The 25,773-nt window shown below is 46.8% G+C and overlaps 1 protein-coding gene across 1 annotated transcript; it reads right to left on the reverse strand.

The window, feature by feature from the left end:
* Nucleotides 1–497: 497 nt before the first annotated feature.
* Nucleotides 498–25,712, reverse strand: LOC119170231 (uncharacterized). Its single transcript, XM_075885869.1, has 6 exons — nt 25,490–25,712; nt 18,794–19,662; nt 17,344–17,656; nt 10,939–11,133; nt 6,220–7,106; nt 498–816 (listed from the first exon to the last, which is right to left on the reverse strand). The coding sequence occupies exons 2-6, from the start codon at nt 19,651–19,653 to the stop codon at nt 498–500; spliced, it is 2,574 nt and encodes an 857-aa protein (XP_075741984.1). The 5' UTR covers nt 19,654–19,662; nt 25,490–25,712.
* Between the last annotated feature and the right edge of the window lie 61 nt (nt 25,713–25,773).

A 25,773-nucleotide genomic window follows, 5' to 3' on the forward strand; every position in this document is an offset into this window, starting at 1 on the left:
TCTCCACCCCAGCCGGGTTTCTGATCTCACGGTGGATGCCCGTAATTCTATGCTTTCCTGGGCAACTCTTATATTGCGGAATATAAAGAGGCCTTTCGTCGATATTTTCAGATTAAAATAACGCAGCGTGACATTAAACGTAACGTAATGTGGCGGTCAGTACTTAACATGTACGATTTGCTTTGGCTCCTCGATTCGTGGTGCCTTTTGCTCAATTTAGACATCATTTGGGGAAAAAACGATAAGACACTCGCTTGATGCGCTTCAATTTCACAGAGAGCTAAACTAACCAAAAAATGAGAGTATGACCGCAAGAAAGTCCAAATGAGTTGATCCAGTGACGGACGTATTCAGGGGCGTTCACACGAGTATAAACGTACAATGAACGAGATTTTTTTTATAAAGACACCCGGTCGACAAAAGATTGTTTGTATAACCGTAAACTAAAGCCAGTAGTTCGTAAGCCCGTCGCATTGAGTGCCAGTGTGGGCAGGCACTCAATCGATTTTGTTCACTTGTCCGACGAAGAGTATGTTTCCTATGCGTTTGTTGGTAATGTAGAAGAGGAACGGCCGGTCGACGTGTATCTCGCTGGGACCGGTAGTGGTTCGTGTGTTGATGGTGACACCAGTGACGGCTGCCGCTTCGCTGCCTTCCTCGTTCACCTCCACCACAGCCTTGTGCACCGCCTGGTCCACGAAGAGCGACTTGTCGCCGTTGATTCGGGACAGGTCTGCTTCGCCCGCGTTGAAGATCCTCTTGATTCCCAGCTTGGGCAGCACCTCTTTAAGATCGTATTTCTGTTCCAGCTTGAACCTGTGCCACGTGCGATTGGGCAGAAAAGAAACAGTGAACCTTTAACAACAAAAAGTATTTATTTATTTATTTATTTATTTATTTATTTATTTATTTATTAGTGTGACCTACACCACCAATATGGGCATTATTTTGGTGGTGTAAAATATTTTTTTTTGAAAAACACAGTTGTAAGGTCGAAAAAGGCACAGATTGGCACATCCGTGCCTTTGCATTCTCGAAAAGCACACATACTGTATTGATGAACAAAAAGCATCGGCTGGGAGATAGACAGCACACGCATCCAACTTATTCCATTCACTAGCAGTAACAGGTAAAAAAAAAAGAATGAGCAAAGAAACCGCTATAACAGGTGACCTACCGTTTTTCTTTTCGAATGATCATTTCTATGTGACACGTAGTATAGACTCATTATGTATAAACAAATTGTGCGATCGCTAAAGATCAAATGAAAAAAATTTTTAGTTGTAGGAGGTCTCTGCGCTGCTCAAGAAGTTTTCATCCTTAGTCACTTTTAATGCGGGTAATATTGAGGTACAGTTGTAATTGTCCCAGACAAAGTGTTGAGCCCGGTTTCGTATGCGTTCGAGTTTATAGACTAAAGTTTGACCGTGGGGATTCCATACTGGTCAGACATATTCAAGGGTAGGACGATTTTGTCCGATGCAAAATGAACGCTTCAAGCCATCCATTCTTGCTCAAGAAGAGGCCAATTTTAAACGTTAGCGTTAAGAATCGTCCAAGAACTCGACGTAACACACAGGAGTGGTCACTTGATTGCACTCCGATGGATTCCTGGACACTGCGGCCTGGTTGGCAACGAACTAGCCGATAGCGAAGCAAGAGCGGCAGTATACAACGCTCCTATGTACGTCAAAGTACCGTATTCGCGAAGTGACGTCAACACATTGTTGAGATCGCTCATGCGCGAATGCGCTGCGACCTACTGGTCGCTACCAGATTATCGGAACAAGCGTCTGCGGGAAACAGACCCTGGTATGACTTGTCATCATCCGGCTAAATTCAGCCGAAGACGTGCTCATATACTGCGCCAGATTCGCCTGGGCGTCGCCTTGACTCGTCACTACGCCCGCCTAATTGATCGTGCAGACAGCCCTAATTGTGAGTGCCGCCAAGTGCGCGAAACTTTAGCTCATATATTTTGTGACTGCCCATTATACGTGGTGCAAAGAAAAATGCTAACTTCAACGTTGGCAAGCATCGGACGAACGCCACTGAGGGAAAGCCACATGCTGTCAGCAATGAATGACCAAACAGTGTCAAAAACTGCTACAACGGCTGTTTTAGACTTGATCAAAAGCACTGGGCTAGATACTAGACTGTAGGGGGCTATGCTAAATGTCTACTGTACATGCGCACTACCTCTTCTTGTCCCCACCATCATCCTTCATTCCTCTTTCCTTCCTCCTTCTTTTATTATATGTGTTGGGTAGCAGGCCAGAGCGAACTATAGCTCAGGCCGACCTCTCTGCCTTTTTAATAAATTCTCACTCACACTCACTTTTTTCAGACTTTTGGGGGCAAAATTGAACTTGCCTTTAATAAGGTTTGACATATCGTTGGCTTTATTATTTACGTACCCTATATGCTTATTCCAAGATAAGTCAGCATACAAGTATACGCCAAGGTATTCAAAATGTTCAATACGGTCAAGTTGTGCTCTTGAAAAACGGTAGGATGAGTGAAAGGGTTTGCGTTTTCTGATACATTCAGGAAAATTCCACTTGTGTACATTTAAACGCGTCTTGCATTTCTCACATCACCTGACCAAAGTGTCAAGATCATGTTGCAAAGCACAAATATCGTTCATAACGTGTATTGATTTATACGTGACTACGCACATGGCTGTGCACAACCATTATACATAGCTGCGCACAACCTTCATATGCGCAATCACAATTCGATGTTTGCGTCTCTGACAAATCATTATTATAGACAAGAAAGAGGAAAGAACCCAACACCGAACCCTGTAGCACCCCGGAAATTACGCTGGACTATGAGAAAAAAGAATCATTTACTCAGACAGGCTATTTTCTAGAAGGTAAATAATCCCTCAGCCAACCAAGAACAGATGCAGGCACACCTAGAAAAGATAATTTATGTAATAGAAGAGCGCGTGGAAAGGTGTCAAAGGCTTTCTGAAAGCCCAAAAATACCTAATCGACTTGATAAATTTTATTATTCAAACTTAGAACATCTTAAGAAAATTCACGCATTTGCGTAACACATGACAACCCAGGCCTAAAACCATGCTGAACTGTACAGAATTTTTTTTCATTTCAAAGGGCTTATAATACCGCTGTAAATAACGCTACACTGCCTACAACGTCATGACGTACTTGGGTCAGCGCCACCAGTTGGCTTCAAAGGGTCCGTTAAGAGAATGCGTATACGCGTTATCTTTATGTGTAGTTTTAGTTTAGCGTGCTTAGCGGAACAGCGGGATTGAAATGGGCATGCACAATGCGCTCTAAAACCCGTATCGTTTACCGTAAGTATGCTATTTCTCAGATTTTAGCGGTATACCGTGCTTGCACGGTTAGACGTAGTACATTTAAAACCACGTTATACGGCGGTGGTTTCGTACACCCACCTCAAACCGAAATTTGCGTTGCTGTTGAAATATTCAATTCGTTCGCAGCAAATTACTGCGTTAAATGGACCCGCTTGCCTTCACGCAGCTTCTGTGACAAAGTAGTATGAAAAACTTTCCGGATTTTTAGAGACAGCTTCCCGTTTCAGACATTCCTAGGCCTAACAAGAAGATTGATGTTGATGCATCTGGAAGTGGTAAAACTTTATTGCCCACAGGAGGCGTCCTGGAGGACACTACACTGCACCATATAACTGTTTACTTTTGCTTCGTGGGTAGTACTTATTTACTGTTACTATTTCTTTACAAAAAGCCCTGAACATTCTGTATGCAGGCACACAGGCGAGCATTTGAACTTTTCTTTCTATTCACTTTTTAACGCATACGTCCTCTGCCAATGGCACTACAATCACGGCTTGGGTACGTGCACACTCTATCATGGTGTACTGAAACACGCCGTCCCCAAGGAACGATTCAGACAAGCTGTTTAACCAAGATGAACGCATACATACTCGCTAAAGCTTCCATTCTTGTGCTCCTTGTGCATCGTTGTCATGCTAACGCTAAACTAAAAATTCACATTGACCGCGTACGCTTGATCATCATATGACAATACTAAACACGCAGTCGTTAGTAGCCACACTGGTGGCGCTATCACGTGAAGCTGATTTCAAGCTAGTCATTTAATGCATCAAGATCTAATTACGCATGTTGTTCTAGGTCGCATTCGCCCGCTAATCTTAAAGTATATTCGCCCACTTTTCGTCAATTGCAAGGGCGATGTCCTATAGCTGGTAGTGTAAAGGCATTGACATCAACCACTTGTGACGTCATGTTACCTTTGTCAAGGGTGTGTCCAGGTCAGAACGAACACGACGTCCTGGGGCACTATATGCAGGATGCCCTGAATTCGGCATAACTCGGTATCCTTCCGAGCTCTGGCGACACCCCCTTTTGAACCTGCTAACTGTACGAAAATGTTAAATCTATCCGGAGCAAGCTCCGTTCCATTGGTTGCGATCAACGTTTTTAGATATTTTGGTTGCGATAAAACGCGGCAAGACGTCAAAGGATGTCGAGAAATTTGGGTGGTGTCTTCAAGCCAGAGCTATCTTCTTTCAATTGTATGTCGTTCTACTGATTGCAAAACTGCACGCCATGTATATATGAAAAGTGTCGGAATTTTTTACTAGTGATATTTTTAAAATTCTGAATTATGATAATTGATATGTGGGATTTAACGTCCCAAAACCACCATATGATTATGAGAGATGCCGTAGTGGAGGGCTCCGGAAATTTCGATCACCTGGGGTTCATTAACGTGCACCCAAATCTGAGCACACGGGCCTCCTTCATTTCCGCCTCCATCAAAAATGCAGCCGCCGCATTCGGTATTCGATCTCGCAACCTGCGGGCGAGCATCCGAGTACCTTAGTCACTAGACCACCACGGCGGGGCCGTGGTGGTCTTTTTTTTAAGGCACTGTCTGTTTAAATGTTTTTTCAAGCTTTTTAATGTCTGCACTTGGTATTCTTTAGAATGATCCGCTCCGTGGCTTTTGAGATTACTTCCCGCTGAGTAAGGTAAGAAGGAATAAGGCCCATTCATGCTTGCCAAGACCTTGCTATTTAAGCCGCTTCTTAATAAGACCATGGTGATGAAGGCGTGTAAGATTATGCTGAGAGAGAGAGAGAGAAATGAATAAAGGAAGAGACAGGCAGGTTGCCCTAGAAGAACTGGTTTGCTACCCTGTACGAGGGTGGAGAAAAGGGTCGGAAAGAGGATAGGGATTATGCCAATTAACACAACACTAATTAGGATCGCTGTAACTGAAATTAGGCTAATTAGAATCTTAATAAGATTAACACTTAATTTGACTACCACTGCTCAGTATTGCTTTACATAGCTTCGTACTAATAAATACCTTACAAGTAATGTTCTGGATAATTATTGCTGTTCTAATTAAGATATCACGAATCAAAACAAAACTGTTCAATATGATGTCAATTAATTTTTAGCTACTTAGCCCATCATAAAAGAGTCCGAACTGATGCGGTCTTCACTCCGAAACAGAACAAGCAGACTAAGTAAATGAGCCAATTAAAAACCTGCAAAAAGGTGCTCATAAGTTCCTCTAATGTGTGGCTTCGGGATCTTAACAAACATGAGAAATCTCGAAGGCCATGCTTTACGCTTTTGTTGAATGCCGTGCAACGACGCTGCAAATTTCTTCCATTTTATTTCGCATTTTAAGTTACTTTCTTTATCGATACGTACCAACTAGATCTAGTTTCAAGACGCAAAGAAGAGCAATACAGCTGCTTACACTAAAAATAAAAAAAACTGCATCTGCCATTAGAAAACGGGCATTTCATGTCGCAAGCAGGCATCACGCATCTCCTCCACTTTGGCGGACCAGTGTGCAAATCTTAAAGCAATAACACATTGCAGATTTACCGATCGCAGTGCTCCAAGCGGCTTGACCCTGTTTGGGCTTCAGTTTCTGTGCATAGGTTGCTGTGGCCGTTCCGAGTATTCCAATGTTCTAGTGTTCTCTAGTTGAAGCAAAAGCGGGAATTGCCGCTTTTGCACGTTTTCGTGTTTTGTTGATCTATTAATAGATCAACAAAACACGAAAACGTGCAGTTCTTTTAAAGTTACCCATTCATAATATTGGTGTCATATAAACTTACTCAGCATTCTAATTTCAGCTTTGCTCGATGATGTGATTGCATAATGTATTCCAATTTACGCCTTCTTAATATGAGAGATAACTTAATCTTGCTTACCTCGGAAGGTGGAGTTTAATCCTGGATTCGCGGAGCCTGTGCCTAGCGGCCGCTATTGCCGTTCCATTCAGCTGTTTCTTTAGCACTTCAACGCTGGATCCGTTTTGAGGAACCAGCAAAATCATGCTGTAGTCGAGACCACTGTAAGGCAGTTCCAGCATAGTAGCTGCCAAGTTTCTGACGTAAGCGTATCCCGCCTTGACAACGCCCTGCATGGTGTCGACGCTTGTAGAGCGGCCATCGGCCGTGTAGAAAGGGGCCTTTGCCGTTTTAGACTGGTCGAACTTGCTGAGCCACGTCCCCTTGAAGTAGATGGCGTTCAGAAGCACCAGTTTGGTGAAGCGGGGCAGCGGTTCGTCAAACAACTTGCTAATCTTCTGCTGCGTCTTCTGGCTTACCCACGAATTGATGGCGTTCAGGGTCGCCCGTTCATCATTGGAAAAGTCGGCCTTGAGAAGCTCCGCCGCGAAGCCGTTCTTCAACGCGTTCAGGTAAGAAGACAGGGCGTTCAGCCGCTGGTCCAGGACTGCGGCATTGGCGACCTCGAGCGTCGAGTTCGACGGCCCCAACAGGTGCCGATTAAAGTCTGCATGAGCACTCACTACTTTGTCCTCCGCGAGCCCAACTAAGTTGTACTTGAGGGCTTCGTGGAGCTCACTCCGCGTCAAGGCGTCCGCGCCGGCGTGAACCATTGCGAGGGCCGTGGTCACGCTGTAGGGTGAGTAGAAGATGTTGTCCAGCTGGGACGTCGACATCAGCGGAAGAAGTTCGAAAGCGAAAGCGTTGTTCGCGACCATCACCTTGAGGGCGTCTGATGCCGGGGCGACTGCGTGGATGGCCCCCATCAGAATGACCACCATCACCACCGTGAACTGCATTCTGGGACCCTTCAAACAAGAGAAAGTGGAGCATAATGTCTACTTTTACATCTTATACGTGATTACTTGAAAAAATATATATATTGCGATTTCTTCACACGTTTCCTGGAAAGAAGTGAACGAAAAATTCGTTTTCACTTATTTTTTGTTGCATTCAAGATGTTAAAAGCAGACACACACACACACACACACACGCATATATATATATATATATATATATATATATATATATATATATATATATATATATATATATATATATAGGGGAAAGAAGTGTATACATAAGGGCTCGTTTTTCTGTGTTTTCTTTTGGCACAATAATAATGAGATCTAACTGACAATACTGCCAAGTAATGTATAGGGAGAGTTATTAGATCCAATTGTTGTAAATGCGAAGAAAGAAAAGTGGGTGAAAAGATATCTTGCCGTGGACAGGAACCGAACCTGCTACTTTCGAATAACTCGTTCGATGCTCTAGCTACCACGGCGGCTATCCCCCCAGCCACTTTATTGGGTTTATATGTGAATTTAAACGTTGGAATGTCAGTCAGCGCCACCTGTAGCCATGGCGGCGAGTGTGCCACTCTTTATGAGCCTGTTTGGCATCACGTAGCACGTGAACTTATTACGAGCTAGCAGCTAACCAATAGTACCTCGTATACAACCTAACGGCACCAAGTCTGCCAGTACGAGACCCTCGATAATGAATAAGGGAAAGAAGTGTATAATACCTAAGGGCTCGTTTTTCCCTGTTTTGACATAATATTAAAGAGATCTAACAGACAATAATGCCAAGGAATGTATAGGGCAAGTTATTAGACCCAATTGTTATGTAAATGTGAAGAAAGAAAAGTGGGTGAAAAGAGAACTTGCCGGGAGCAGGAGTGTAAATGTAAAAAAAAAAGTGGACGGGAAGATAACTTGCCACCGACAGGATCCATACCTGCGACCTTCGAATAACGCGTACGATGCTCTACCACTTAGTTACGGTGATGGCTATCCTTCTGTCTACCTAATAGGTTATATTCCTCATTGAGGGAGGTACCCTAAAGTGGGTGGGGTGATAACCACCACCGGTAGCAAAGCGATAATCTCAATGCAAAGTGATGATGTCACGGTATGACATCACCTTTCAATGATAAGTTATGGTGTAATAATTACGTCGCAAACTTCGGGGTTTGCGATGTCATGATGACGTCATGTGATGATGTCATCGTGGGATGATTTCTGCATCACTACTGTAGACGCTGCCGGCGCGGCACGATTGACGGTCATTTTTTGCCTATGGTAATGGATCTAAGCATTTGACCTTCAAATATTCAATTTTGTTACAGCAAAGTAATTAATAGCAATAATCAGGCAAAGGGGCCAGAAGAATATTGAGAAAAGCGGTCTTTGTAATTTTCTTGGACAAATTAGGCCGCTCTTTTTTCTATTGTTTGTCCCCAAGCTGTATTTTGATACCAATTTAATCGCGAACAGCGGAGCACGTTGCCCAGGCATTAGGAACTGTATAGCGCGTGACGTCCTCTCATCACCACCGACAGGCACGCACACTCAAGCAGGCAACACTGCACGATCGAAGGCATGAATGTGGTTCCCGAACGACTAACCGCTCTAGTGGGTCCATCTCTAATGACAAGGGTGTGAACTGGATCACGCGCATTACTTTCGGCGTTTCAATCAAAGTCACTAATACGTACAAGCTTTAATGTGCATGAAACTTGCCTAATGTAAGCTAGTTGTCAGCAATAACCTGCAGGTCGATGAACTTATGAATTTTATTTTGACAGCAAATGTTTCTTGAACACGCGCCTACATGCGTATACAACTGAAAGTACGGTATGAATTTTCGTTCGAATTAAGTCTGCTTACACAACGCTAACATAGACGAATAAGCCGTAAAAGCGCTCACACTTTGATCATATAGAGCAGCTCAGACTGCCTTTGACTCGCTTGACGGGACGTTCACATAAACGTGTTACATAAGCTATTTCAACACCATCCAGCCCTTAGAGTGAAGCTACTAACTTGAGGAAATCATCCTGAACGTGACGGTGTGGGTATATAAGTATTAGATGCGGAGCATCTTATACTCGCGCCTTGTAGTGCGCCGTCCGCGTCGTCCGCGCCGTCCACACCGCTTCTCGAACATTCGACAGCTGACGCGCGCGCATGCGCCGTCGCGCTGTCGCCCACTCTTCCACCATCTGTGCATCCCTTCCTCCTCTACACACCGCGCGCGCTTCACTCCTCCACCATCTGTGCACCCTTCCTCCTCTTCACACCGCGTTCGACATCTACAATTCTCCTGATTCTCCAGTGGACGCGCATGTGGCGTCGCGCTTCGAGAACATTCAACAGCTGACAGTGCATGCGCCGTCGTGCTGTATATATACTCAAGGTTGGCGCTCGCTCGCTCAGTTGCCGCTCGTCGGTTGGTTTGTACGGCGCGTCGACGTCCAAGGTCGCGGTGAAATGAATTCCAACGAATCCACAAACACAATGATCGACGTCCCTTCGACCAACGCCGCCCTTTCGCATACGTGTGTACGTGTTCACTCATTTAACACCCCCTCCTACAACCACGTTAACCAATTTAGCCATCGACCCAAGTAAGTCGCAATTTAACACCCCATTTCACAACCACGTTAACCAATTTAGCCATCGACCCAAGTAAGTCGCACTTTAACACCCCGTTAACCAATTATATGGTCCGCATCCTCCTCAGTGTTCCCCCGAGGGAAGCTGCGGGCAATTTTCTTAACAACTCGTATTACTAGCAGCCATCTAAAGATCGACCACTAGAAAAAAAAACATAAAGCTAGTAGAATCGACTGACGCCACGCGACACGAGCGAACTATAACGAGAATGCTACTGTTCCAGCCAGAGCATTGCTGACGACGTAAGCCCTGTCCCCTTCGTCGCGTCACCGGAGTGCTGTTTGCAGCGCAGCCATTGACGGCTCATGACGTGAATATCACTTCATTTCATTATATGTTGCAACTGTCGAGAAAGAAAAAAAAACAACCAACTTCACTTTGAAGCTTCATTTTTTTACATCACCTACCATTCATAAAATAACAATTCAGTCTCAACGTCGTATTCTTGGCCAATCTCCGAAAGTTAGTACGTGTCATTTATTGGAGGAAAACGAACAAGCAAACACTTTGTGCGCACGAACTTATGCTTTCTAACTCAGCTCTCTTACGCAGCCTCTGTAAAGAAAACATTACCAACAAAATCCTCGTAGGCGACAGCTATGCAGAACTTATGCCATCATAAATCATCAGAAGGAGTAGAAAATGCTGCTGATAGATAGCCAGTGCAGTCACTCAGGCTACAAAAACAAATGAAACGTAAGAATAAATCCGTGATCTTTTTTACTGCGGCTATCCTGAAATCACACATTCCCCGCAGCTGAGGCTCATTTATTCGTTATTATCGCAATGCATTTCCCTACACTCCTGGGTCGCGTTTACCGTTCGTAAACACTAGTCCTCAATGTAAGTAACGAGACTAAATTCCGGTGTGTAATAAACTAAGGTACGCAGAACAACGACAATTACGTACCGGTGTGGCAATGATTACGATGGAAAAAGCACAGCTGCGTTACAGCAGCCATTGCGAAGGCTTCAAATCAATAAGACTTGCCGAACCCATTCACACGCTACAGCTGGTTTGCGCTTATTAGGGCTTCGATAGGGCATCGCGAGTCTCTTCCTCTCCAAAAAACTAATTAACCGAATCGTGGCACTCGTAAGAAACAATCGCTCATACCCTCGCGCTCTCTCTCTCGCGTCTCGTTCGAGTTGCCGATAGCGTAAAGAAACAACGTACGGTTTTTCTTTCACGCTGTCGCTGTCTTGGTGGGCCTTGCTGGCGGGACACCGGAGTCGTTCCACTCGAGCCAAGGTACCATGTGCCTTGGGATGTGTGCTTGCTATGTCCAGTGGCCGACGCCCAGGCGTGAACTGCTGGGCGCACAGCCGGTAATGTCACACGTTTGTTGAAGTGCGTGTGCGCTTGCGGACGCTAATCGAAACAGACCGGTTTTTTTCTGCCTTGCGGAGGCTTCCGAACGACTGGAAGGAAAAATGTAGCAGGAAAGAGTGTGTTAAGGAGAATGGCAAGGAGAGGGGGTGCGTTGCGTCGTAGCGCCGTCTTGCTTTTCCTAGAAGACGCGCTCTTGGTGTTATATTTCGAAATCCGCGACAGCCAGGCAAGCTCAGGGGTTGGAACATTTGGATACTGACTGTAGTTTCGGCATTACGTGCCGCCAGAGCCGGGAACCCAACATAGTGACGGTAGGAGGCCGACGCTAAACGATTATCTTTCCGAAGTTGTTCTGGAATTGGTTTTATTTTTCACGACCCTTGTGGTAGCACGACGTCGCGTGTGGCGCATATGTGATATCTCGTTCTGCGCCTATGCGAGAGGTAACCCTACCTGCGGAGGAGCCACCACTTACTGAGAACGCTTGATTTGAACTAGCACTTTCTACTCTCCGGCATGGCCGACCTTCTCTGACATAGCTTACGAATAAGTAGGATGGTAAATAAACTCCCAAATAACACTTTCGTTTTCTTTTTTTAAGGAAATCATGCGAAATTGCGGGGAAGAATGGCGTGTTTTATCCAAGGTTAAAGCGATACGTCAAATTTGATATCTGATAAAGAGTGGCTACTTGGGCTGGTTGGTATTGCTGGTTGGTATGGCATCTGATCTTCACGTTGGCATGCTTGTGCGTCGTTTACATTTACGTTGCAGTGACGTCGTGGCGCGTTGGCTCCTTCCAGTCCAAAAGTCGCCACCACCATTCATGATCACGTGTCAGCCGGCACGGCAGCTACAAAGCTGCCTCCGAACACGGCACGTCGGGAATGAACATGGGAGAAGCCTACTTGCCGCAATGTCGCTACAGACATTACAACATGTCGACGGCGCCTACACATGTTTATTAACATGGAATATGTGTATAGAACGACAGAAACTGATACGCAAGAAGCCAATCAATCAGCTAGCACTGAGAGGGAAAGTACAGGAATTCAGAGTGTCGCTGCAGAACAGGTACTCGGCTCTTAGTGAGGAAACCCACCTTAGCGTAGATACAATGAATGATAATCCGACGAGTATTATTACGGAGTGTGCAGTGGAAGTTGGAGGCAGGGTAGTTAGACAGGACACTGGCAAGCTTTCCCAGGAAACGAAGAACCTAATTAAGAAGCGTGAAATCATGAAAGTGTCAAGTACAACAAACAAAATAGAACTGGCAGAGCTTTCGAAGTTGATTAATAGACGTAAGGTATGCGATGTAAGAAGGTATAACATGGAGAGAATTGAACACGCTCTGAAAAACGGAGGAAGTGTCAAAGCACTGAAGAGGAAACTTGGGATAGGCAAAAGTCGGATGTATGCACTAAGGGACAAAGAAGGCAAAATAACTACCAATATGGATAGGATAGTTAAAATAACGGAGGAGTTTTACAGAGATCTGTACAGTAGCCGAGACAACCACGACCTTAATACTATAATAACTAGCAGTAATCCAGATTACACCCCACCAGTAATGATAGAAGAAGTCAGAAAAGCTTTGGAGAGCATGCAAAGGGGCAAAGCTGCTGGTGAAGATCAGGTAACATCAGATCTGCTGAAAGATGGAGGACAGATTGTGTTAGAAAAACTAGCCACCCTGTTTACGAGGTGTCTCCTGATGAGAAGGGTACCAGAGTCTTGGAAGAACGCTAACATCATCTCAATACATAAGAAAGGAGATGACAAGGACTTGAAGAATTACAGGCCCATCAGCTTGCTCTCTGTAGTATACAAGCTATTTACAAAGGTAATTGCTGACAGAGTAAAGAAAACATTAGAATTCAATCAACCAAAGGAACAAGCAGGATTTCAAACAGACTACTCAACAATTGACTACATTCATACTATCAATCAGGTAATAGCGAAATTCTCAGAGTATAACCAACCACTATACATAGCCTTCATAGATTACGAGAAGGCGTTTGATTCAGTAGAAATATCAGCCGTAATGCAAACACTGCGGAATCAGGGCGTAGATGAAATATATATAAACATTCTGGAAGAAAACTACAGGGGATCAACTGCTACCATAGTGCTTCATAAAGAAAGCAACAGAATACCAATCAAGAAGGGTGTAAGGCAGGGGGACACAATTTCCCCAATGCTATTTACAGCGTGCTTACAGGAGGTTTTCAGAAGCCTAGAATGGGAACAGTTAGGGATAAGAGTCAATGGAGAATACCTTAGTAACCTGCGCTTCGCCGATGACATTGCATTGCTGAGTAACTCGGGGGACGAATTGCAACTCATGATTACGGAGTTAGACAAGGAGAGCAGAAAGGTGGGTCTTAAAATTAATCTGCAGAAAACAAAAGTAATGTACAACAACCTCGGCAAGGGGCAGCGCTTCGAGATAGGTAATAGTGCACTTGAAGTTGTAAAAGACTATGTCTACTTAGGGCAGGTAATAACCGCAGAGCCGAACCACGAGATTGAAGTAACTAGAAGAATAAGAATGGGGTGGAGCACATTCGGCAAGCACTCTCAAATTATGACAGGTAGATTGTTACTATCTCTCAAGAGGAAGGTATATAACAGCTGTATCTTGCCGGTACTTAGCTACGGAGCAGAAACCTGGAGACTTACAAAGAGGGTTCAGCTTAAATTGAGGACGACGCAGCGAGCAATGGAAAGGAAAATGGTAGGTGTAACCTTAAGAGACAAGAAGAGAGCAGAGTGGATTAGGGAACAAACGGGGGTTAAGGATATCATAGCTGAAATCAAGAAGAAGAAATGGACATGGGCAGGGCATGTAGCGCGTAGACAGGATAACCGCTGGTCATTAAGGGTAACTAACTGGATTCCCAGAGAAGTCAAGCGGGTTAGGGGGAGACAGAAGGTTAGGTGGGCAGATGAGATTAAGAAGTTTGCGAGTATAAATTGGCAGCAGCAAGCACAGTACCGGGTTAACTGGCGGAACATGGGAGAGGCCTTTGTCCTGCAGTGGACGTAGTCAGGCTGATGATGATGATGATGTGTATAGATCTTGCGCGAATTGTGCTGCCATCTAGCAGCCGCCTTGCGCATTTCAGACGTGTTAAAGGCACCCACGGAGCGTCTGTATACCAACGCGAGGCGGCTGATGAAAATGACAATGCTGACATACTTTCGCGTACCGCCTTGCTGAGATTGAGATAGCTATGGATGCTGAAAAAAGAAGTTTTGCTGGGAAAAGAACCTCCATGTTATTTCATTCCCTCGAGGCCGACGAGAAGGAGAATATCGTTCAGGTGCTCTGGCAACTGCTCACAACTGACTCCGTCTCTCGCTAACCGTTTTAAATATATGCCCTACGAGACGGCTTCGGTACTTGTCAGGAAATACTCTTTCGTGTCAAACAGGAACGAGACATTTTTCGCTCCGGGGGTAGGCGCACACAGACCAGCTTCGCGGAAGAGCTTCCAAGCTGCAACGCGGCTACTCACTTATGCCTGCTCTGCTGCCGACACTAAATTGCATAAGCGTGCGTTGAAGGGCCATTTGAAACTCAGTTGTTTATTATATAGCGATAACAATTGCATGTTAGACAGGTAGCTCATACACGTCACTAATTTCCAGAGAATAGACCGATTGTGCAGGCGCGTTTTTTTGTAGTTTGTTTTTGATAGTGGAGCTTAGCAAGGTAGCTTTTTGTAGGATGGCTTGCGCGCGTACTGCACACACATTACATTTTATAAACAAATACGTCATGAAAGTTTGTCTATTTTTGTATTTTGTTTTAATGCGAAAAGTAGGGGCAGAAGGGTAGCTCACTCAAGTACGACGAAACGTAATGGGCGCGTGTTCGTGTTGCATACCTCGTTTAACAACGTGGCCTCCAATAATTTAATTTAGGCCTTAGACAACAGGAAGTGACATGCGGGACCTGGAAAGTCCTTGGAGCATAAATCTTTTAAAGGAACCATCTGCAGTAAGAGATCATTGAAATTTGGCATAAAGAGTTTTTTGAAAAAATCTCTGCCAGAATTTAGGTCCTGATCGTATGAAAAAAAAATGTATTTTTAAGATCAAGTGGAGTGTTCGATTTAAGATTTTGTGCCATTGGAGGGCACAATATCTCTAAATTGTTATTCCATAACCTAGTATACTGCAGGCAAAAGTGCGTGTTATCATTTTTTTTTTTACTGAGAATGGTATGTTTTGCATTATACCTAGACATGACACAGTGCGAAGTCTTTTACAAACATATATAGACGAGCTGACCATTTTAGGAAAAGTCACTGTCCATATATAGAAACAAGGTACTTCGCTACTGATTAACCCTGCAATGGCCAACAAGAACATGATGAACCACCAGAACAATGCTAAACGAAGCACTAGTTAAGAGTTGCCTTCTTCAAGGGATTATTGAAGCAGATTACATGGGGTTTAGACAGACTTATTATAAGAAATTGATTGATTGATTGATTGATTGATTGATCGATCGATCGATTGATTGATTGATTGATTGATTGATTGATTGATTGATTGATATGGGGGTTTAACGTCTCAGAACCACCACATGATTATGGGAGGCGCTGTAGTGGAGGGATCCAGAAATTTTTACCACCTGGGGTTCTTTAACGTGCACCCGAATCTGAGCACACGGGCCTACAGCATTTCCGCCTCCATCAGTTCTTTTAATAAATTAGTTGTTGTTCAGTGTATGAATACAACCGATGAGCGAAGCTCTTCAGAAATGGGACGCAAACTGTTATGCGTCTGATCTTGCTGGTGGCTTTCATGGAGGCGGTAGAGTGGGGAGCGGGTGGGGAGAGAGTTTGCGGAGCTGGTGGTGGGAATAGGTAGTTTTAGAATAGCGCACCGTGAGTCCTTGCGGTGCGGTCGCCGCCACTGCGCATGCATCGTAACGTGAGTCGGTGTTCGTGGACCGCACGCGAAAAAATCCGAAATTGCGTGCGGTCGTGGCGGCCCGCATGTGGCCTGCAAGTGCTGGTTTCGAGGTTACGGTGTCGCGGCGATCGTGCTTTGCAGTTCGCAGTAGGGCGAAAGCTATTCTAAAGCTCATATGGCGCCCGCTGCGTGCGAAACGCCCGCAGCGCTTGCAAACGGTATTCTAAAGCTCCCTAATGATTCAGCGAGTGAGCGTGCGGCGCTCCATGTGCCTCCGCGCCTGGTCTTCCGCGGGCGGGGGTGCGCGCACCTGTTGTTTTGCTCGGCGCGCTGGCCCGGCGCAAGGAGCTTCGACGGCACCGCGATGGCCGCCACGTAAAGCCAACCGGAGCCGAAAGTACGAAGATTCGACAAATTTTAATACTACCCATCATTCCCATGCTCGCTGAAGCGCCGCGCGTTGCAGGCCCCATAGACACTAGGCCAGAGTTCCCTCTAGTGTATGTATAAGAAACGGTATAAGGCCTGCACGACAATCTCAATATCTGAAAAAGAACAGAAAAGTAATGAATAAGACTCAAAGCGATTAATGTAATGTTTTTTTTATTATTTATTGTCGTACTAACATGCCTGCTTGGCTTCGTTGGTACATATTGGACTTACGTAGGTGTCTTCGGCGCAAAGCACTGATTTTGACTTCAGAGATGAGTTGGCGATTGCGATTTGTAAGCTTAACACAGAATCAACGACGGAGAAAAAGACACCTTAAATTAGTTGTATTTACGGCTGCCGCCAGTTCTTGTGACTTCTTCGTTTATAAATATGTATGGACAAAAAAAAAGGGAGGTATGCTTAGGTATTTTGCAAGAAACCACGTGCATAGTGCATGACAGGGATATTTTTGTTTGTTTCTTATGTGCATTTTGCTGCATAATTAGTGGTGCTTTGTGTGTTAAAAATGCTCCTCAGAAGCTGATAAGTTAACCTGCGGACGTTCGAAATTACAACCCGTAAATCCAAACCGCTCATGAAGCGGCACCTTGGTTGAATTTGTGTCAGAAATGATAATTTTGCGTGTATTTCCGGCACGTTTTGCAGGGTAAGAAATGATGCTGGCACCAAAAAAAAGTGAAGTTCATTTCGTCATGTTTTCGTCTTTTTATTATAAAACGCGTTTTTGAAAACTTGTGTCCTTGTCAATGCTGCCACTAGCTGTACTGGTACCTGCAAATTTTGGGACCACTTAGGAGAGAGTGAGAACACTGTGGTGTGGTTGACTTAGTGTCTTACTAATAGTGAGGAGGGGCCGCTGCTCTAAAGGTGGTTCACTTGACCCGCGAAGAGGACGTCTCCAGTGTGCCTGTTGCGTATGAAAAAGAGGAACGGGTGGTCGACCACGAATGGAATGCCCACCGCTGCGCTCTTCGTGTAGAAGATGACTGCAGTGGCACCGGCAGCCTCGCTGCCTTCCTCGTTGATCTCGACCACGGCCTTGTGAACGACGTCGTATATTACAAGGTCACGGGCGCCGCTGATGCCGGAGAAGTCGGCATATCGCTCGTCGAAGGCCTTCGAGGCTCCTAGCGCCGACAGGGGTGCCTTCAGTTTGTACGAGCCCTCGATCTTGAACCTGACATCGGAGAAAACATAATCATGTTATAAGGCGTAACACGAGCCTTACAGTGTTAAGGATGCGTTACATTGTTATCTCAACGTTTCATTCCTCTTACTAAATGCGGTAGGCACGTGCCCTAAAAGGCGTGCCAAATAAACACCTTGATTGGCTCATTTAATTGGCTGATTTGATATTCAGGAGGGTTTATTTGCTCGGCAATTCAGACTCGACCAGAAATCAACAGCCATAACTACATATACTTTGTACCGGCTGCAATACAATTGGTTGTGCCCTTCACCGTAGCTTATGTTCCAGGTTGCACCCTCGGACATAGTGATGTCCTGCTAACAAACCGCTACTGTAGGCCACGAATTCCTTATCAACAACGTGCCATTGTACTGCTTGTTTCCACTTTGTGCTGTTTGTTCTTCCTCAGCAATAACTGCAAACGCCTTTGAAGTTAACTAATTAGTATTGAAACACATCGCTTGAGTACATCCTAACCCATATTTTAACTCGTTTACCAATGAAAACAAAGTTTATAAGGAGCCACTTGCTACGTTAGCTACAATAACTCATTTGTTCTTATGGTAATTATAAAGGTCAAAGCACCAGAGCTTAGCTTTAGGGAAAGGCACTAAAAAGGTTTCAAGTTACTCAGTTTTAGCACTATATTGAGCATCAGAAAAACAAACACTAGTGCAATGTGGTAATTACTGCTTAAGAACATTGAATGTTTTTTTTTCCACAGCGAAGGCGGATTTTACCATAAAACAAAAGTAAAACGCACACTTTACTAAGACGGGCGGAGGAGCACAAGGCACAGGCGCGGAACGCAGCCGTGTTCCTTCCATCCGTCTTCGTAACGTGTCAGCTGTTTTTCGCCTCATGATTAACTTCCAGATAGTACGTGATGGGTTATTGAGGACCCTACTAATTGACTGCGAACGGAAACACAGTGTGAGCACATGAGCCCTCGCCGCAGCATTCGGCATTTGACATCTTCAAGAATTTTTCATTGCTATTATGACGCAACATTCTACCTCTCGTGCGCATACTCGGGAACACCGTGCATAACATCGTGCAAAACTTTTCACACCCTCTCTTTTGTAAACGCGGTATCTGCTTACGCATTGTCATCTGTATACTCACTTGGGCAGCGACACGTCCATGGGAGAATTCGTGTTGAGCTTGGACAGGAGGCGTTGAAAGATGGGCCACGATAGATTCTGCCTCAGCGCGTCCACACCAGTCCTCTCTCTAGGAAGAATGATCGTCAGGCTGTAGTCGAGCCCGGCGTAAGGCAGGTCCAGAACATCGGCGTTCGTCTCGTCGTCTCGGGCGTACCCCGCTGAGATCTGTTCGTACATTGTGTCGACTTCGACTATTTCTGTTCCCGCGTTGAAAAACGGCTTTTTCTGCGTTCCTCTCGCATCGAAAGGAACGTTCCACAGACCCTTGAAGTAGATGGCATTCAGGAGAACCAGCTTGCTGTTGGGAGGAAAGGACTCGCTGAGCAGCCTCTCAATCTTCTGCTCTGTCTTGTTCTTGACCCAGTCGTTGATAGCCCTCACGGATTGCTCATCGTGCAAGCTTGAAGAGCTAACCTCGGCATCGAAAGACTGGCGTAGAAGTCCTAGATATTCATCTGTCACAGTGTAGCTCTCTTGGACGACGGCTGCGTTGGCCACGCGGAGGGTCGAGTTTGACGGCGCGCGCAGCAGATGCGTATGCTGGGCATGGGCGCTGGGCACGTGGTCGGGGGTTAGGCCTACGGACGAGTAGCCCAGGGTCTCGTGAAGGTCACGCTGAGTCTCTCCTCTGGCGCCGACGTAGGCCATTGCCATCGCTGTGGACACGCTGTAGGGTGAGTAGAAGAGGTTTGTCTGGGGCGAAACTGGGATTGCATTGAGGAGCTTGAAACCGAAATGATTGTTGGCCGCGGTCACCTTGTGTTCCTCTTGGCCATAGCACAGTGCCAAAAGCCCCGCGAGACAGAATATTATCTTCATGGTGGTCAACTGTAAGATGTGCAAAGATGATAAGTGAACAATAATATGGATCATCGAAGACGCAAAGCTAAAAACCCTGCTGAAATTTCGACCCACTCGGCCTGCTTAATTGTTCCCCTTGTTTTATTCTCCTCTCTAAGCAGCCTTTTTTGGTGGCGTATGTACTAACCAGCGATAAGCCAGAAGAAGAAAAGTGTGTCATGGTAAATATTGTTACGGGGAAATAACGGTAGGATGAGAACGACGAGGAAGACAAAGAGGAGGACGATGTTGTCAGATCTGCGAGCCAACTGGGCGCCATCTTGTCCACCACCGAGTTTATTCCTCGTTTTATAAAGTAAAGTTATTTCCCCGTAACATCATTGGTGGGAGGTGCGGGGTACTCACTTCACGCAAAACGGAGCTTCGTAGCGGGCGCCTAGTGGTCTCCCCCATGGCGACTGAAGTCAACAATGCCGACCCTTCCCCGACTACCGTGCCTTCTCCAACTACGTCCGTGCTTTCTCCAACTGGACCGTCAACCCTCATCTTGGAGCCCCCGAGAGATCCAGGTACCTTTTCTGGCACTGATGGCATTGACGTAGAAGCCTGGCTGAAGTCATACGAACGAGTGGGTGTACGTATGCGATGGGATCCAACGCTCATGCTGGCCAACGTGATTTTTTATCTCAGAGGTACCGCAAAGGTCTGGTACGAGACGCACGAGGAAGAACTGACTAGCTGGGAGTTATGCAAGCAAAAGCTCCGGGAGCTATTTGGCAGGCCTGTGGGAAGTCAACGCGCCGCCCAAAACGAGCTCGCACGTCGAGTTCAGACGTGCACCGAATCATACCTCACGTACATTCAGGACGTGCTCGCTTTGTGCCGCAAGGTAGACTCGCAGATGTCCGAAGCTGATAAGGTTGGCCATATTATTAAGGGCATAGCAGATGACGCCTTTCACCTTCTTGTGTTCAAGAATTCATCTACGGTCCACGACATTATTTCTGAATGCCGGCGCTTTGAAGAAGCGAAGAGCCGCCGTGTTCTCCACCAGTTTGCCCGGCTTCCAAACACGGCTGCAACCTCCACATGCGAAGACCCTCGCCTGCCTTCTACGGAAAGTCCCGGTGACGTTGTCCGTATTGTCCGTCGGGAAATAGAAGCCGCAGCTCCACTCGTGTCAGCCTCCCCCAACTCCGAAAGCTATCACGCCACCGTCTCTCTCATACAGACCGTCGTGAGGCAAGAACTGGCCAACGCCGGCTTAAACGTCTGCTCCATTCATCGTCCAGACTACGCCCCACCAAATCCACCCGTGACTGTTCCGCCCAACCGACGTTTTTCTGCCAGCCCACATTATCGCGACCCGGCGGTATGGCGCACCCCAGACGACCGGCCGATATGCTTCAATTGCGGTCGTATAGGCCACATTTCGCGTCACTGCCGTGCTTGGTCCAGCTCTGCTCCGTGGCCTCACCCTCCGCCCCATCGCCCACCTGCCTGGAATTCACGCTCATCACCGAAAACAGAGCCGCTAACGCCTGAGAATTCCTCGCGCCCCCGATCCAGCCGCTCCCCTTCGCCGCAACGCCGTTTCTCCCGCTCGCCCCCATCTCGCCGATCGCCGTCCCCAAGCTCGTTCCGGCGTTCACCTCCGGAAAACTGACGGGAGCAGCTCTTGGAGGTGATGCTGCAATACCGACCCGATGCCAAAATCCTCTACTGACCTTGCCCGCACATCAGAACCTTATCAATGTTGACGTCGACGGTGTACCTACTACAGCCCTCATTGACACTGGCGCACACGTGTCCATCATGAACGCTGACCTTAGAGCACGGCTGAAGAAAGTCCTTACTCCTGGCCCAACTCCTGTGGTCCGAACGGCCGATGGTGGAAAAGTCGCCGTAATTGGTGTGTGCTCAGCTCGCGTCAGCGTCGCCGGACACCACACATCAGTTCTGTTTTATGTTTTAGAACACTGCCCTAATGACATAATTTTGGGCCAAGACTTTTTGTCTGAACATTCGGCCTTGATAGACTGCTCTGCCGGTATAGTGCAACTCGCTCTACCTAATGTTGTTGATCCTCCAAGTTGCCCTCCAAGTCGACTTTGTTCTACAGAACACCTGCGTCTCCCTCAACGAACAGTAGCTTACATAGGCGTCTCCCCTGTTCCACCTGTCCCAGACGGTGTTTATATTGTGTCCCCCAATGTTGACGTCCTGCTTTCGCACAACGTTGCGTTTCCTCACACCGTCGTCACTATTACGGCCAATGCATCCTGCCTACCCCTAGTGAATTTTTCACTATGTACACAAGTCCTCCCTCGTGGTATATCTCTAGCCGAAATCGTGCCGGCGGCAGAGTGCCATATTTGCACTCTAAGTTATGACAGCATCCCGAGTGCCGAAAAAACTTCGTCTACTCCTCCATCGGACCAAAGTGTGTTAACCAAGATGATTGCCCCCGACTTGCCGAAAGAACAAGCTAACGACCTGCGTTCCCTGCTTGCATCTTTTTGGGACATCTTCGACCTTGGCGACCGCCCACTCGGCCAGACGTCCGTTGTTAAGCACCGGATTGATACAGGCGATACGAGTCCCATCCATCGGAGACCCTACCGTGTTTCCCATGCAGAGCGGCGCATCATCCAACAGGAGGTCGACAAAATGCTTTCTCGGAATATCATCGAGCCTTCATGCAGTCCCTGGGCGTCCCCTGTTGTACTTGTAAAGAAGAAGGACAACAGCTGGAGATTTTGCGTCGATTATCGCCATTTAAACAAAATAACGAAGAAGGACGTCTACCCTTTACCACGCATAGACGATGCCCTGGATTGCCTTCACGGCGCAAAATATTTTTCCTCCATTGACCTTCGCTCTGGGTACTGGCAGATTGCCGTTGATGACATGGACCGTGAGAAGACGGCGTTTATCACTCCCGACGGCCTTTACGAGTTTAAAGTGATGCCATTCGGTTTATGCAATGCGCCCGCCACATTCGAACGTATGATGGACGCTCTGTTGCACGGCTTCAAGTGGTCCATCTGCCTGTGCTACCTGGACGACGTTATCGTTTTTTCGCCTTCTTTTGCAACGCACCTTGAAAGGCTATCGAAAATCTTATCTGTCTTTCGTAAGGCGGGCCTGCAACTCAATTCGGCAAAGTGCCACTTCGGCCGTCGTGAAATTTCTGTCCTCGGACATCTCGTTGATTCTGTAGGGGTTCGCCCTGATCAAGATAAAATACGCGCAGTAAGAGATTTCCCTGTACCAACCTGTACCAAAGACGTTCGCAGTTTCGTTGGCCTCTGTTCTTACTTCCGCCGCTTTGTTAAAAACTTCGCCGACGTAGCACGCCCTCTCACTCAACTTCTCAAAAAAGACGCTGGCTTCATCTGGGGCCCTGAGCAAGCAGATGCGTTTCAAAATCTAGTGTGTCTGCTTACGTCTCCGCCTATCCTCGCCCACTTTGATATCTCATCTCCAACAGAAGTTCGTACAGACGCAAGTGGCTATGGCATCGGTGCAGTCCTCGCCCAGAAACAACAAGGACGAGACCGTGTTGTTGCTTATGCAAGCCGCCTTCTTTCGCCTGCTGAAAGAAAATATTCAATAACTGAACGGGAATGTTTGGCACTTGTTTGGGCAGTCGGTAAATTTCGTCCCTATTTGTACGGCCGGCCATTCACAGTAATCACAGATCACCACGCCTTGTGCTGGCTTTCGTCCCTTAAAGACCCTTCAGGCCGTCTTGGCCGCTGGGCGCTGCGCCTTCAAGAATTTGATTACTCAGTCCTGTATAAAACCGGCCGCCTGCATCAAGATGCGGACTGCTTGTCCCGGTATCCTGTCGACCCTCCAGACGGCGACTCCTCTAAAACCACCCTTCCTGTCGACGTTTTCTCTCTATCCGCGTTTCATGACATTGGAATCGAGCAGCGACGAGATACTTTCTTGGACGGTATTATCCGAAGGCTCACATCGGTGAGGCCCGACCCTTCCCTTCGAATGTTTGAAATACATGATGGTGTATTGTACCGTTGCAATATGCGTCCTGACGGCCCCGAAAGACTACTCGTCGTTCCCATTCAATTGCGTCACACTGTTCTCGCCCAGCTTCATGATGCACCTACAGCGGGTCACCTCGGCGTGTCACGGACCTACGACAGAGTTCGCCGGCGCTTCTTCTGGCCTGGCATGTACCGCGACGTCTGCCGTTATATTGCAGCCTGCGACCCTTGTCAACGACGGAAAAAACCAAATGTCCCTCCGGCCGGACGTCTTCAGCCACTGCACATCCCACGAGACCCATTCTACCGTGTTGGCGTGGACCTGCTTGGCCCTTTTCCTACGTCAGCTGCGGGTAATCGGTGGATTGCAGTAGCAACCGATTATGCTACCCGATACGCGATCACACGGGCCCTTCCAACCAGCTGTGCAACTGACGTGGCCGATTTCCTTTTGGAGGACGTCATCTTACATCATGGCGCCCCTCGACAACTCCTTACCGACAGAGGCAGCTACTTCCTTTCCAAAGTGGTTGATGACCTCCTCCGCTCCTGCGCCACTAAACACAAGCTCTCGACTGCTTACCATCCACAAACAAATGGTCTAACGGAGCGCCTCAATCGCACTCTCACCGACATGCTCTCCATGTATGTCTCCACCGATCACCGCGACTGGGACACTACGTTACCGTTTGTAACATTCGCGTACAATTCTTCCAGACACGACACCGCTGGGTTCTCTCCTTTTTTTCTGTTGTTCGGCCGTGACCCTGCGCTACCTTTCGACACCCTCCTGCCGGCCGGACTAAATGACAAGTCTCAGTACGCTCGTGATGCAATAATGAAGGCCCAAGCGGCACGCCAAGTTGCTCGACGACGCTTACTGGACTCCCAGGACAATCAGAAGAGCGTATACGACGCCCGCCATCGTGACGTCCACTTCACACCCGGAGATCTCGTTCTGTTATGGTTCCCCTCACGCCGCGTTGGACTTTCGGAGAAGTTACTCCCACGCTATTCAGGTCCCTACCGTATCTTACGCCAAGTAACTGACGTCACATACGAAATCACCCCTACGGACCCCGCCATCATTCACCCTCACACTGACGTAGTGCATGTTACGCGACTCAAACCGTATTACTCCAGTGCCTCCTGATTCGCACCGGGTCGGTGCTCCAGCCGCCGGGGAAATCATGTAACGGTAGGATGAGAACGACGAGGAAGACAAAGAGGAGGACGATGTTGTCAGATCTGCGAGCCAACTGGGCGCCATCTTGTCCACCACCGAGTTTATTCCTCGTTTTATAAAGTAAAGTTATTTCCCCGTAACAATATTTGGCGTAATGTTATAATCACTTAGGAGAGCTTTGCAAGAAGGGTTATAATCCTGCCGTATATATTGCCTATACGTGAAATTCCGGCTGCATCTTTCTAACGCCCGTGGATTGGAATGACTACTACGTAAGCATCTTGCTAGAGTAACTAGAAGCAGTTGTAAGCTTACGAATGATATTACAATTATCTTCAAATATTTTGTAGCCGATTACTTTAAAGCAAGACACTCAAGTTGATGCTCTTGTACACTTCTACCTCTGTAAAGTACTTAAAGTTCAAAAGTAGGCTACATATTTCTCATTGCCGAATAAATTCTGGACTACGAGCTCTGTATTCAATTTTTTTTGGAAGGAAAGAGAAGCAATGAGTATTAGAAGAAAAATCGTTTGGCTTCACAGAAAGCAAGTAGCTGTTTTATGGCACCCAACAGAACTTCCGCAAAATATTCGTAAACCCATACGAGTGCTTATGAATTACCATACAATCAAGAGGGAACTGCTATGGCTTACCTAAGAATCTAGATGGAAGTGAAGTGAACAGTGGTTAAGAACGCCTCCCAAGCGCAATCCTCCCGCTTGGACGAACCCGAAGCTTGTGGCCGAAACTAGAGAGCAGTCTTCGCTGACTGCGGCTTTGAAGAATCTTATAGTGCACGCGAGTCTCTTCCACTGGGTCACAGGAGATGGGGAATCCGAAGGGTGTGCCAGCCTCCTAGCTCCTTCTATCTCTGTGTCCCCGATGAAACTCGAGAAGTCAGCCCGAAAGAGAGCCCCATGTTATCTGCCTACTCTGC

Source organism: Rhipicephalus microplus, chromosome 2, assembly GCF_043290135.1.
Source record: "Rhipicephalus microplus isolate Deutch F79 chromosome 2, USDA_Rmic, whole genome shotgun sequence".
Taxonomy (NCBI): domain Eukaryota; kingdom Metazoa; phylum Arthropoda; class Arachnida; order Ixodida; family Ixodidae; genus Rhipicephalus; species Rhipicephalus microplus.

Excerpts from the sequence above, each read along its gene's own strand:
- LOC119170231 (XM_075885869.1), bottom strand. The coding sequence starts at position 19,653 with ATGAAGATAATATTCTGTCTCGCGGGGCTTTTGGCACTGTGCTATGGC. Across the intron at positions 17,657-18,793 it reads ATGGACGTGTCGCTGCCCAA|GTTCAAGATCGAGGGCTCGT; the intron begins GTGAGTATACAG and ends CTCCGATGTCAG. Across the intron at positions 11,134-17,343 it reads CGGGTCAAGTGAACCACCTT|CGTCCGCAAGCGCACACGCA; the intron begins TAGAGCAGCGGC and ends TGTTTCGATTAG.